Genomic DNA, 13,346 nt, shown 5'->3' on the forward strand with positions numbered 1-13,346 from the left:
ATGGAGATGGTAATTGCAATTTTTTCAGATGACTGCATGCAATTAGTATTAAACGAAGGTAATTAGAACCCTAAGTCCTCTTGAACAAGGGTCTGCCATGGCTTGGTTCTGGTGTTAGTTGTAACTGGGGTGTTGTTTCGACGTGAAGTATGTTCTCCTCAGGCTGCAGTTGTGGATCTTGTTTTTCAACCTGAAGAGAAGGATAACTTCCTTATGGAATTCATAATTGTCAGTGGTGTTACAGGTGTCAGAGTCCTTAACCTGCTAGGTACTAACTTTTTGAGCATAATGTGGTCTGTGCACAAGGCAGAAGTTCCCATTTTGGATTTGGAAAATATCTTTTTGATAAAATAAGAACCTCTAGAGCATTAAAAGTTATTTGTAAAGTTCATTTGTAAAACCAGGAGAAAAAAATGTTCCTGCCACTGACAATGGAACAACTGTTACTATAGTGTAACCATTTTAAAAATCACTGCATTTATGTGAAGTTCTGCTTTGGAACAGTTTGCAATTCTGTCTTGTAAATGATATCACCCATATAAGACTAGTAGTAATTACAGATAGTGCCTTATACATGCATGAGTGTTTAACACAGTAGAAAATAATACCAAGTTACTTTTTTATGAATTGATTCGATTTCCCCAAATTAAAGGCTGGGGAGACTTTGAGTGTTGCAAGAGGCTATGACGTATCCTACTGCTTTTCAGTTTCTGCTGCTAACCTGAGGCTTGTGCTTTGCCTCTGTCTCCAGTCTGTGCTAGCCCTGCATTCCCTCGCTCAGGGAGGAGGATGTTGCTGCTTGGTGTGGTGTCAGCAGAAACAAGCCGTTTTCCCGTACGTGAGCTAATGGTTCTGCTGCTGTTCTGTGCATTTTGGATCTACAGACAGTTAACTCTTTCCTACAGGGCTGGGCAGCACATAGTCATGAAATCAGAGGCCCTGTCCATCAACGCTATTTTTCTAATTTACAAGAGTAGCAGTGGCTGTGTTTAGTCATGTCACAAAGCATGTGTCTTCTTTACCCCCAGAGCTAAAAGCATCAGCCTGAAAAGACCACAGCACATGTCTAAACTTTGGGAACCCAATGAGTTTCCCTCCATCCTTCTGCTGTATCTTGAAGTTTCACATTTCCCTTTTATCTTCAGTTTCCCAAACAAGCAGAAGTCTGCAGAACCGTCTCCTACAATGACCAGCTCCTCTCTGGGCAGCAACCTCTCAGAACTGGACAGGCTCCTTCTGGAACTGAATGCTGTTCAACATACCCCTCCCAGTGGCTTCACAGCAGGTAAGGAATAGGAAGACATTTGGCATGAGTGGATAATTTGATTCTCAGAATAGTACCTTGCTTTTTCTTTCCAACATCCTTAGTGAGGGGGACCCCTCCAGCCCTTAATCAAAGATTTATTTAGTGAGGGTGGGATCTCCTGAGGTCTGAGCTGCAGCACCCTGCTCAAAGCAAGGCCAACTTTAAAACTGCCTCTAACTTAAGTTTCTGAGTTAGTTTAGGTTGCTCAGGCCCTTGCACTGTTAAGTTTTTAATATCCTCGAAGATGGATATTCCACAAGATTCCCGGACAATGTTTTGCACTTGCCTGTGATTAGCAGGTGTGTGTGTGTGGAATGGGGCTCTGAATGGCTCTTTTCTGCTCCCCTTTCTTCAGATGAGGCTGGCAGAAGCCCATCACTGCCCAGCGTGGCTGGCCCTCACTATGTTGTCCCAGAGAACAGCAGCTCAGGGGGAGGGAAGGCTGCACCCCCGACAAAAGAGAAGCCAAAGCGAAATGGTGCCCGTGGGATTGAAGATGTGCGACCCAGCGTGGAGAGCCTGCTGGATGAGCTGGAGAGCTCCGTGCCAAGTCCAGTGTGAGTTGGGTGGGGTGGGGTGGGATGGGCTCCTGGGGGAATGGTGACTGTAGTGTAGGGGCAGCTGCTGCAGGACAGTGATGGATGGAAGATGGGCTTTGTCTAAAGGGTCAGAAGTCAGGCGGGTACTGGTGCTTTGTAATCTACTTCTGGATGGAAAAATGCATAAATCATCCATTAGAGTGTAGACTGTTCAAGCTCAGATTTACAGCTGACCACAAATACAAAATGAATGTTCAGGAATCATCTGTTTGTTAGTGGATGGGATGTGTGTGCACACGTGAAGCAGGGTCTGCACGTGCTGGGGAAGCTGGGCCAGGTTGGGCTGTGCTGATGAAACTCCTCATGCTCTGCTTACTTGGGGGAACAGTGGGACTTCAGTCTAGGAGTGCCCTCCAATGTTTAAACACACTCTTCTTAAAATTTTATTTTAATTTTCCCCTTGGCCAGGCCTGCAATCACTGTGAGCCAGGGTGAGGTGAGCAGCCCCCAGCGTGTCACGGCCAGTCAGCAGCAGACCCGAATTTCTGCTTCTTCAGCTACACGAGAACTGGATGAGCTGATGGCATCTCTCTCTGACTTCAAGGTACCCTGTCATGGCAGATTAGTGCTTCATCTTGTCTCTACCCAGCCCAGTCTCTCTTGCCTGTTAACCACATTTGCTGACCTCGGTTGGTCTCCAGAATGCCTCCTTTCCCTCTCACATTTGCTCTGATAAACTTCCTGTGGTGTATTTTTGCTTTCTGAGTGGGGCTGTAGGTGTCCTTGACTGCTATAAATTGTCATCACTGGCAGGGGAAGGCAGTTCTGGGATCTGTTTTTCCTTTGGTTCTGCAGTTTGTCTGTTTGCCAAAGATAATGAGCTTTGTTACTGCTCGGTAGAGTGAATTATTTTGCTGTGCTACAACTTAATGAGAAGGAGAGAGGCATGGGACACCACTCTGCTTTCTGACAGAGACCAGGCCCTTCTGTTCTGTGGGATGACTCCTCTCTGGAGTGTGTTTTTACCCTGATGTGCTTTCCCTGAGGAAAATGGATATTCCAGGCATTTGGTGTGAGCACTGAAGTGTTTACCTCAGACAGAAGGAGATTTCAAAGGTTTTATCTTAAACCAAAATCTCTTATTCACCTCAACATGGGATTAAAGTTTCAGTTTCTTGTGGGGGCAAAGGATAGTAAGTACTATTCAGTGTCAGCATATGTGCTTGAATAACTTTTTCTTTATTCATGTGGATGTGTTACCACTCCTGCGCTAGATGATGAACTATGGAGGTTGTTCTCATGAGATTTCATTTACCCATACTCATGGCAAAATGAAAAATACTTTCTCACTTTCTACTTTCAGCTGCTTTGCTTATAGTTTTACTGAACTGTTGACTTGGATTTCTTCTGAGAGAGATGGAGAAAGCAAATATTTCTTTGTTTGGTTTGCCTTTTTTACATACCTATCTGCTTTCTAATCCTAAATCAGTTCCTAACTCTCTTTATTCCTGTATGGAAGATTTTGCTGGATGCTTGAAATTTCTTGTGTGTGCTGAACTCCATCACCTCCTAGATGACATTAGGTGGGGCAGCCAGAGCTGAGCAGTGTTTTGTGAGGAGAGGAATAGACCATGTAGTGACAGCTTTTTCTGTTTGCCGTTCTTTCTGTGCTTGGGGAGTCCCATGGAGATCAATACAATACCCAGACCTGTGACAGGTGTGTGAGTTCAGAACCTTGCACTGAGCACACGTGTTCTGAGAAGCTTCACTTGCCTTGTCCTTGCTGGAATAGGATTCAGTCTACCATTCCTGGCACATGCACCTAAATCAGTGAGCACCTGTGAGTTCCTCAGTGTTTTCTCTAGACTTACTGTAGTTGTGTTTAGTCACTTGCAAATATGAGCACCTTAGTGTTGCCTTTTTACTCCTTCTGACATCCTAGGGTGTAGTGCAGGGTAGCCACAAGTTCTGTTCAGCCTGGTTGGAGCTCTGCAGTGTTGTGAAGCTGGAGAGAGTTCCCACTGGTGCTTCTGGCATTCTGTGCCCTGCTCCTTCCGTGTGCTGTGGGAGCTGAGCCCTGTGGCCTTGTGCCCCTGCTGCTTTTATCAGAAACCAGCTCAGAGTGTGGCCCAGCCTTTGCTCCCAGGTGAGCTCTTGGCAGCTCAAAATGACCTTGCCCAGCCCAGGTTTCATTGGTGAGAACAGGGAGTGGACATTTTAAAGTGTGGGTGTTCAGTGCTTTGCACTCTTGAGAAGCATTAGAATCTCCGCTAAAACCTGTGTGACAGAAATGAGCTGCTGTGGCTAACACCACCTGCCTTCCTGGCTTAATTTTCAGTTGACCTCAGAGACCAAATTGAAATGCAGCAAGATGTTAAGATTTGGGCTTTATTAAGCACAGCATTGATATTTTTGTGAAGCATTGAGCTCATCTGTGCCTAAACATTCTTCCCGGAGCACAAGAAACATGGCTTCTGTGATCATTTCCCTTTTGCTCATGATGTCATTGACTGTTTTTAAGTTACTTTCCTTTTCTCCTGTTGTCCAGGTTACTTCATTTTCCCTTCAGTCCTTTTTGTTTGGTTATACCTCTTCTGTTTGTGCCAGCTGGGGATGTTAACATGGCTGTAAAAATGTATTCTAGTCTGTACCAGTGTCAGAATGTAAGGGAGACAAGGGGAGTCCTTGTGAAGGTGGAATATGAAAGGCTGCTGTTGGAGCATCAGACCTGTGTGTGACTGCAGGATATAGGATAAAAAACCCAAATATGATGTGTAATTAGCTGGAATTGATAGAAGTTGCAATAGATGAGGATGGGAGGAGTGGAGGGCACTGGTGCCTGATTTGCCTTGTACCCCTGAGTAGAAGGTGATGATTCATTACCCTTTTATTATATTTTGCTCACCCTGGTTTGTTGCTCCTCTTTTTGCTTACAGAATCCGTTTGATTTTGGTTATCTGGTTAATCAGTCATCAGGCACTGAGATTACTTAATGCACTTGTTTTTTTACCCTCTGCCATTTCTGTGTAATGTGATGCCTGCTCACTGCGTAGCTGGATACTTGCAGTTAACTGTTCTGTTACTGTAGAGTGCTCACCCATTGCTCTTACTTTGGAATTAGTATGGTTTCAGTATGTTGAAAATACTGTTTGGGCACAATGCCACTCTTGCCTTGAAAGTGACTGACTTCATTTTAGGAAGTCTGGAAGCCAAATGTGAAGTACAGCATCAAACCAGGTTACTTTTACAGGTGCACCCAGCTTAGGCAGAATTCAGGGAGAAGGCATATTGGGATATTCCCTCATTTAATATACTGGCTAGTCATTTTCCTCTCAGCTGTGACTGTGGTCACAGTAGCCTGGCTGTGCTACTCGAAGGGAAGAGAATCTGTAATGAAATTTGGTCTCTTATTGCTCTTTCCTTTCTGAGAACAGTCTCCTTGTAGCACTACTGGTGTGACTTTGCAAGCGTGTGTGTGTGCCAGCTCCTGGCCCCTCAGCATGGCGGAGCTCAGATCAGCTGAAAGTTATTATTCTTCCATTTACTGACAGGTTTTGTGCATGTTCTGGTTAATTCTATAGTTTTTTTCGTTATAAGTATCTCAGAAAGGTAAGTGGAGACTGAGGTGGCATACCTGGGGCTTAGGAAGTTATGTGCCCTTCCACCTCAGAGCACAAGCATGTGGCTTCTTTAGGCTTCTCTGGAAAATAGGATGAAGAGTTAGAGCAGGTCTTGATAGCTCTTGGATTTGGAAATCCTTTGTGGGTACATTTTTAAAACTGAGTAGGCACAGTCTTGGTCTCAGGTTGTCCAAGTTGCTGTTCTGAGTCTCCCTTTCTAAGGAAAAGGAGTACTATTACTTTGTCTCCTAGAGTTTAGTCAGGAACCACTGGAAGTGGAGAAAGAAAGACCCATGATATTTTGTTTTCATAAGATCCTGTAAGTCAAGGAAAACAAAAACCTCTGTATTAATTGTTCTTCTTAGAATGTTTTTTGGATCAAAATTAATACTGATTTTATTACAATGTCAATGTGGAGTCTTTGGCCTAAGGGGAAGAGGCTAATCTGCCACCTAAGCAATGCTCACAAGAGCATGGAATGACTGACAGGCTTGTATAGATTCAGTGTGTGTCACTTCCAAGGTGAGATTAGTGATGTGAATAGAACAAAGCCCATGTCATCTGCTCTTTGCTGTGAATGCCCTGAAGCTTTGTTTTCATTGCCATGTACTCAGCCAACTGGAGCATTTTATTAAGTGTATCAAGAAGAAAATGTCATGCTTTGTTCTATTAATTGATTGAATTTTTTGCAGCTTTGGAATACAAAATTTACATGTCTGACTGTGAGCTAGTTTACGTGACCTTTATTCACAGTCAAGACACTCCTGGGTTTGGAGCTGCACTTCCCAGCAGTGGCAGTGGCCATGCCACGTCCCCATCACAGCTGCAGGTGAACACCGAGCTATCACTGAGGATGAGGGCCCAGGAAAAGGATCCCAGTGGCTGTAGAACTCGTGAAGATCAGTACAATGTCATACTGGTTCTGCTCTTGGGTGTTTCGTTTTTCTTCCTTAATCTTGGAAGTAAGGATTTGGGTCAGCATGGGTTTTTGGCTTGTGAGTCATGATTCTTATAATGCTTAATTCTGTGCCTTTTTTTCTTCTCCTTATCTCTGTCATTATCTTTTTCTCTCCTTATTCCTTCTATCTCTTCTTTTGCAGACTAGTTCCACTGTGTCTCTGATTTCTGAATCTTCCCTTGAACCGGTTCCCAGTTCAGCTAATGCAGACTCCAGCAACACTCCTCACAGTTTAGCCGTGCTGTCCCATTCCAAACACCCTTCTGCAAGTCACAGTGGGGACTCAACAGTGGCAGCATCTGTCCCCCCAGCAGACAGCTGCATTGAGGAAGGCAGTGACACTGCAGTTCTGCCTTTGGCAGGGCACCCTGTTGCCCCTCCACCTGTGCCCCATTTAGCGCAAGCTGTCCCTGTGCCCCCACCACGGAGCTCCTCTGGTTATGCTACTCGTGGGGAGCAAGCGGCCTCTGCCAGCTTAGTTCAGCTGAACAGAAAGCCTGACTCTTCCAGAAATACTTCCCAGGCTGTGCCAGCTTCCAATGTGGAGCTTCTCTGTAGGTCTGCTACTGTGGAGGCACGGGGCTTCGGTTATGATGCGGCAAAAGAGACTGAGAAGAAGGAGCAGAGAACTGACCCCAAAATCTCAAGTGTACCCATTTCAAAGAAGGGGAAGATAGCCAAGGAGCTGCATCAGCAGGGAGCAGCACTCAGGGACAACTCAGCTCTTTCGTCCCAGGGCAGAAGTGTGGAAACAGCTTTAGATGAGCTGTGGCCCCTGGAGCTGCCTGCACATGCGCCAGAGGTGCATGCAAAGAATGACAGTGTTTTGGATTCTGTTAATGAACCTTCTGTTGTTGCCCTGGATCGGTGGGATGTCTTCCCAGACACTAAAAACCAGTTGGGCTTTGTAGTGAAGCAAGGACAGGAGCTAAAAGCTGAAGTGCCACATGAAACCAAGGTATACCACAGTCCTGATGTGGGCAAGAAGAGGCAGGGCAGAGACAGAACTCCTAGGAAGGCAGGTACTGCTAACACGAACAAGGCCAGAGGAGACCAGGAAAAGGAGCAATTCAGAAGCTCTGCAGTCACTCTGGAATCTCCTGAAACCTTTGGGAAGGCTGGATGGGATCTGCCATGTGTCTCCAAACCACCCATTGAGAGGATTTCTGCATCAGGCCAGGCAGGCACTGAGTGAATGTAGGAGTAGGGCGAGTCCTAGCCAGGACTGTTCTGCCAGCACACTCACAGTGTGTGCATGCAGCGAGTGTGCCCCAGCTCACCCCACTAACAGCACGAGCTCTGAGCAGTGTCACTGACAGCTGCATCTCACAGGGCTTCACAACCCCCAGCTTTATCTTGTGGTCTCTCCTGCATGTGATTCAGCAGCACAGAACATGGCAGTTTGTAGGGACTTCCTTGTGAAGTGGACTTTCATTCCCTAACTGGGGTAAGGCTCAGTCCACAGAGACCTCCAAAAAGCTGAAAGGGCTGTTTCATGCTACTGATTGGGATGGCAGCTCTCTGCTCTGTTTACTGTTTTGGGTCTCATTACTGAAGCTGTCAGTGTTCTTTTCCATTCTGGAAGTACACTTTGTGCACCAGACATCTCTGACCAAGAGCCTTGTGCCTGTCAAGGGCAGACACAGAGGCACAGCTCTGTGCCCTTGTGATGCTGAGGTTTCTGTAATGCTCAGTGGAGTGCTCATGCTGCACCTCCTATCTTGGCTTCCCACTGGTTAATCTTTCCCTTCCTTTTCTAGACAGTTATTTTTGGCTGCTGTGATTGTCCTTACAGGGTTTTTCCTTGCACTGAGTCACTGTTCTGGGCCGTGCCAAGAGGAATTTTGGCATTGTGGAATAAATGCCATCACTCTTCCTGCTCACAATTGTCACTAATGTCTTTGAGTTTGTGCTATTGCATCTTGGGGCTTGCTCTGACTTTGCTCTTCTCTGCTGATACTATTGCCTTTGTCATTTAGATAAAATCTTTAATCAAGAGGACAAAAGAGACTGCGAATGTGCATCCAATGTCTCGGGACCTCTCTCCAAGGCGCAAACTAGGTCCTGCCATATTCCACAAGACTGAGTCCCAGGATCGCTTGATTGAGGAGCTTCAGGACAGGCTGGGCATCGATAACCAGGAGCAGGAAGAATGGCCAAGCCAGGATGCCTGGCTGACAGAGGGGGTCATTGTCACTGCCAGGCCCCGGGGGGAAGAGCAGAGTGGTGAACAGCAAGTAGAGAAGGTAGAAAGCAGGGTCACATGTGCTGGGAAACTCCAGCATGTCCCTCTGTCCAGATCCCATTGTGTGGAGGTGCAGATTGAGTTTCTGAGCATCCTAAACAACACAAAATGAAGAAGTAACTATTCACCCTTGTCTGGCCTGAGAGAGAAAGCAGCACAGGGTCCTAGTTCTGAATGTTTAAGAACTGGAGTGGGATCTGAGGGAGCTGCTTATGGTATCTGTTGATGCAGTCTGCTGCTATCACATCTCAAATGTCCATGAGAGGATTATTTTTAAAACCCCACTGGGAAGCCTGATACACAGGCATGCTTTGTTTTGTCCAGTGCTGTACCTGTGCAGGGGTTTCTGGGGATGAGTAAAATGGTGCTCTTCCTTAAGCTACACAGAGCAGCACCTTTTGTAGCTCCCTTCTTCTTGCTGCTTTTCCCCCTTAGATAAACACACTGGTAGCAGCCAGCCTTCCTGTTAAAGGAAGTGCTTGTTGGTTCCTCTTTGGATTTATTCACCTTTCTTCTTCCTCCCTGTCTTTCTAGGTGGTTTTTCCTCCAGAGTCCCCACTCCTCTCCAGGAGGACAATCTCTGTTCCTGTCTCTTCCCATCTCCAGCCTTCCAAAGAAGCTGCAAAGATAGTCCCTGCTAATGCTGCTCCTTCTCCTGCTTCTGGCCCTGCATCTCTTCTCTCAATCCCACCTCAGCCTTCCTCTGTGTCATCTACCCCAGCTCCTAGTCCAGTCTCTTCCTCTTCCTTCAGCTTGGCTCCCCAGCCTCTCTTCCAGTGGGAAGCTTCTGATAATGATTATCATGAGGTTTCTGTTGTGGGCACCCCTCCTAATGAAGATCCCAAACATTCCTGTTCTCCCCAGACCTGGACTCCTAGCACCAAGGCAGTTGTCTCTGTTGGCTGTCAGACTGAAGATGAAGCTTTCTTCCCAGAAATGCAGGCAGGCTTCTCTATTCTGATTTGTGTTTTTAGCAGTATTTTCCAATCCAACTAGTGCTTGTAATTTGACAGCTCAGTAGATACAGTGTTCAGGTAAAGGCTGGTATGAACTGCTGGATGGGAGGGAGGACTCATGGACAATATCTAATCCCAGCTGTAGTAATGCACAGTACATGTCTGTGCAGTAACTTGCTGGGATATGTGGGTCCTGTGTGTCCTGACAGTCAATTCATGCAGCAGGGATTCTCATTTCCCTCTGAGATTAAGAAGGTAACTCTGAAACACAGCATGGAGCTCTCCCTGCCACAATCTCTCTGAAGTAGGGGGAGTAAAAGGTGACAGAACATGCATGCTGGAAGGAGCAACTCAGCAATCCTTCCTGTGTTTGCCCTTTTATGCAGGTGTCCACTGTATGGATTTGGGGGAGGAGATGGCATGGTCCAGACCTGGGTTCTGCATCTCCTGCCAGGGAAGGGCTGTAGCTCCAGGATGGTGGGGAGTCTTTAACACATTTGTACAGTGCAGTGTTAGTGTGCAGGCAGCTCTAAAGCAGTGAGCAAGAAACATCTCTGCATCGTGACCTGTTGTACTTTGCAGGTGACCTCTGCTCCTCCCCTAGTCCGCAGTGCCAGTCTGTTGGCTGCTCCTGCACCCTGGGGCCCCACAGCCCCTGACAAGGCAGGATCCCCTTTCTGTTTCCTCAGCATGATGTGTGCTCTTTGGTTGATGAGTGTGCTGGGATCTGCTCCTGGGGCTCCCAGCTCTGTTAATGTGGATAATGTCCTGTATTGCATGGTTTGCTACTCATAGAGCTCCTTTCTGAACTTGACTGATGGCAGATCTCATAGGGGTGGGAGTTTGAAGGGCCTTTGCATGATCAGTTTGCATGAGGATGATGTGCTGAGTGTCCCCTACAAACAGCATGCATTATGTACCGGAGGTGGAGACAAGCCTCTTTCAGGTGGGGGCTCATGTGTGAGCTGTCAAGAGGGCTGGATGGCCAGGCCAGCTAGAAATGGAGGCGTGCACAGGTATTTGTGCCTGCTCTGGGGTCAGCCATGACTGGCAGGACTGTGTGCTCCCTCTAGGTCGCTACAAGGGTGAAGTGCTCTGTTGCTATGTGTTAAATTATCTCATCTCCTTTCTCCCTGGATGGTATTTATCACTTGTGTGTGGCATCTGTGCCTGCCCTGCGTGGCAATAACCCCTGGCTGGAGCAAGAGAAGCTGTGATTCTTTCCACACAGTGCAGCCCTTTTCTTCCTGCTGCACCATGCAGGGAGCCTGGGCTTTATCCTGGGGCTCTGGACAGGCTTTGTCTCCAAACACTGTTGTCTCTCTCTGTGAGAGTGTCCTTGCAGGTGTGTGTGTGCTTTGCAGACAGTCACTTTAACAGTTTTTGGTACCAAATGTGGTTGTGTTGTGTGGTGAAGGGTTTGTTTTAGGCTGAGGATGCTGGGGTGTGATGGGGCTGCTCTGTGCTGCTGGACTAGGAGAGGTCAGTTGAGAGAGGAGGGGAAAAGCTGTGTGTTAGGATCCACTGGGAGTCACTGCACGTGAGGCAAGGCTGGGGAGTGTGTGGATGTGTGTGTAAGAGCAGATAAATTCATGTATGTCATGAGAATGTTTATACAAATGAGCAGAAACCAGGATTTATCACTGAATAAACTGGTCAACTGCAAGGACAAGCAGCTGCAGCACAGGGAATAGAGCTCCTCCTGCGGCTGGAAGGGCAGGGTCTGCCAAGGCTTGCAACACTTCAGCATGTCCCTGCTCCTTTGGCTATGCTGGCAGCAGGCTGGTGGGTTGTTCATAGGCATAGATTTTTGTCTGTTTTAATTTACTCTCTTAGTAAAACAAAATGTGCTCTAAACCCAACTTTGTGTGTCCTTAAACCTGACAGTAGCTATGGCAGTGCTAAGTCAGCTAAAATAATCTCTTATTTCCTTGCTGGGGTTTGTCTGTAAAGGGGGCTGTGGTGGCCAAGGAGAACATAAAGCTTTGTTTATAAGTTATGAACCTCAGTAAAACATTTCTCCCCTCCTCTGGAAGCCTTTCCAAGCTGTGTGTGCTGTGGTGGTGTGAGTTTCAGAAACGGCCTCTGAGACAAGCATCCAAATCCCCTTTTTCCCTACTGGTACATTTCCAGCTCCAGTACACCTAGCAGCCCTGTCTGCTGGGGATGCACTGCCCTCTCTGTAGGCAAACAGCAGCCAGCTGGGAGAGAGTTCCTTCCTTCCTGCTTCCACTTGCTTAGCTCAGGCACAGGGTGAGAACCACCTGAGAGTGAGAGAGAAATTTGGCAGACAGATGTGCAGATGGTGGTGCAAAGGGAAAAAATGTTCTAGCTGAAAGAGAGATGAGATGAAGGAGAGAAGAGCATCTCTATCAGAGAGGAGAGACAACTGAGAGCAAGAGCATAGGAATGGAGAGAGGTCAAGGAGAAGGGGCCCTCTGGATGGCGTCTGCTTTGTCAGCTGGCCAGGAACTGATGAGCTAAAGGGAAAATTTTGGCAGAGGCTTAGAGAGCACTGTACTGAGTGCCTGGGATGTGCTGGTGACTGTTGTTGTATGTGCAGTGAAAGAAAATCAAATTCTCAGTTCACAACTCTGCTGTTACATATCTCAGTTCTCTGCTTGTCTCTGCATGGGCAGAATACGTGTGTGTACTTGATCCTGGCTCTCACAGCTTCTTCAGAGAGCGTAGCTGACTCCTGTCTGTCTCTGCAGGGGAGTCACTGGCAGCAACAGCAGGCATTTATCTGATCAGCATAGCAGCATTCACCTTACAGCATTTGTTTTGTCTCACCTGCAGTTCATGGCACAGGGAAAAGCTGGGAGCAGCTCCCCTCCATCCACAGCCTCCAAGCCTGGCAGTCAGCTGGATACCATGCTGGGAAGTCTTCAGTCTGACCTGAACAAACTGGGTGTAGCTACAGTTGCCAAAGGTGTCTGTGGAGCCTGCAAGAAGCCTATTGCTGGGCAGGTGAGTTGAAGGTGCTGCCTCATTGCTGGACCTTGGGCTGCAGCTGGGAGTAACGGGGAGGGCTGTTTCGTGAGGCTGGAGAGACTGGAGATGCTGGAGAAACTGAAGTACTCTATTTATCCACTGGCTAGGTACGCTGTAAGCTCCTCCAGTGACCTCTACCCTGCCCCTGAGGGACTGCCCTCTCCTGAGATGATAGGTAATTCAGTTTTCATGCTACCCCAGTCCAGGGCTCACTTGAGTAGTAGAACTTGTCATTCTTGCTGACCTCCAGCTGGTATCTTGTCATGTGGTCTAGGGGAGGGAGAGATAGAATTGTTCTCCAAAATCTGTTTTCCCCACAGGTAGTTACAGCCATGGGGAAAACCTGGCACCCTGAGCACTTCGTCTGCACCCACTGCCAGGAGGAGATCGGCTCCCGGAACTTCTTTGAGCGGGATGGGCAGCCCTACTGCGAGAAGGATTATCACAACCTCTTCTCTCCTCGCTGCTACTACTGCAACGGGCCCATCCTTGATGTGAGTTCCTTGGGGGAGCCACGGTGCTGGCAAGCTGCTGCAGGCCTGGGTGTTAAAATTCCACTTCACCCTGTGTCCTGGGTGGAAGCTTTTGTTCAGGGATTTCTGCAGTTGTTCTGGCCTTCCTTTGAAAGGGAAACAACTTGGCACAGTCAAATTCTTACACCAGTGAGTGGAGTTGGTCCCTCTTACCTTTGCTGGAGTTCCTTCAGAACCCCACAATGCTCCATCATT

General features: G+C 47.4%; 1 protein-coding gene across 1 annotated transcript in view; it reads left to right on the forward strand.

Annotated features, from left to right (window-relative positions):
- The window catches only part of PXN (paxillin), a 41,969-nt gene that overhangs the window by 25,405 nt on the left and 3,218 nt on the right, over positions 1-13,346 (forward strand). The window contains exons 4-8 of the mRNA XM_058816431.1: positions 1,146-1,285; positions 1,662-1,863; positions 2,314-2,449; positions 12,424-12,594; positions 12,939-13,112. Of these exons, the coding sequence (XP_058672414.1) occupies positions 1,146-1,285; positions 1,662-1,863; positions 2,314-2,449; positions 12,424-12,594; positions 12,939-13,112 (823 nt within the window). The remainder of the gene's footprint in view (positions 1-1,145; positions 1,286-1,661; positions 1,864-2,313; positions 2,450-12,423; positions 12,595-12,938; positions 13,113-13,346) is intronic.

Source organism: Ammospiza caudacuta, chromosome 18 (genome assembly GCF_027887145.1).
Source record: "Ammospiza caudacuta isolate bAmmCau1 chromosome 18, bAmmCau1.pri, whole genome shotgun sequence".
Taxonomy (NCBI): Eukaryota; Metazoa; Chordata; class Aves; order Passeriformes; family Passerellidae; genus Ammospiza; species Ammospiza caudacuta.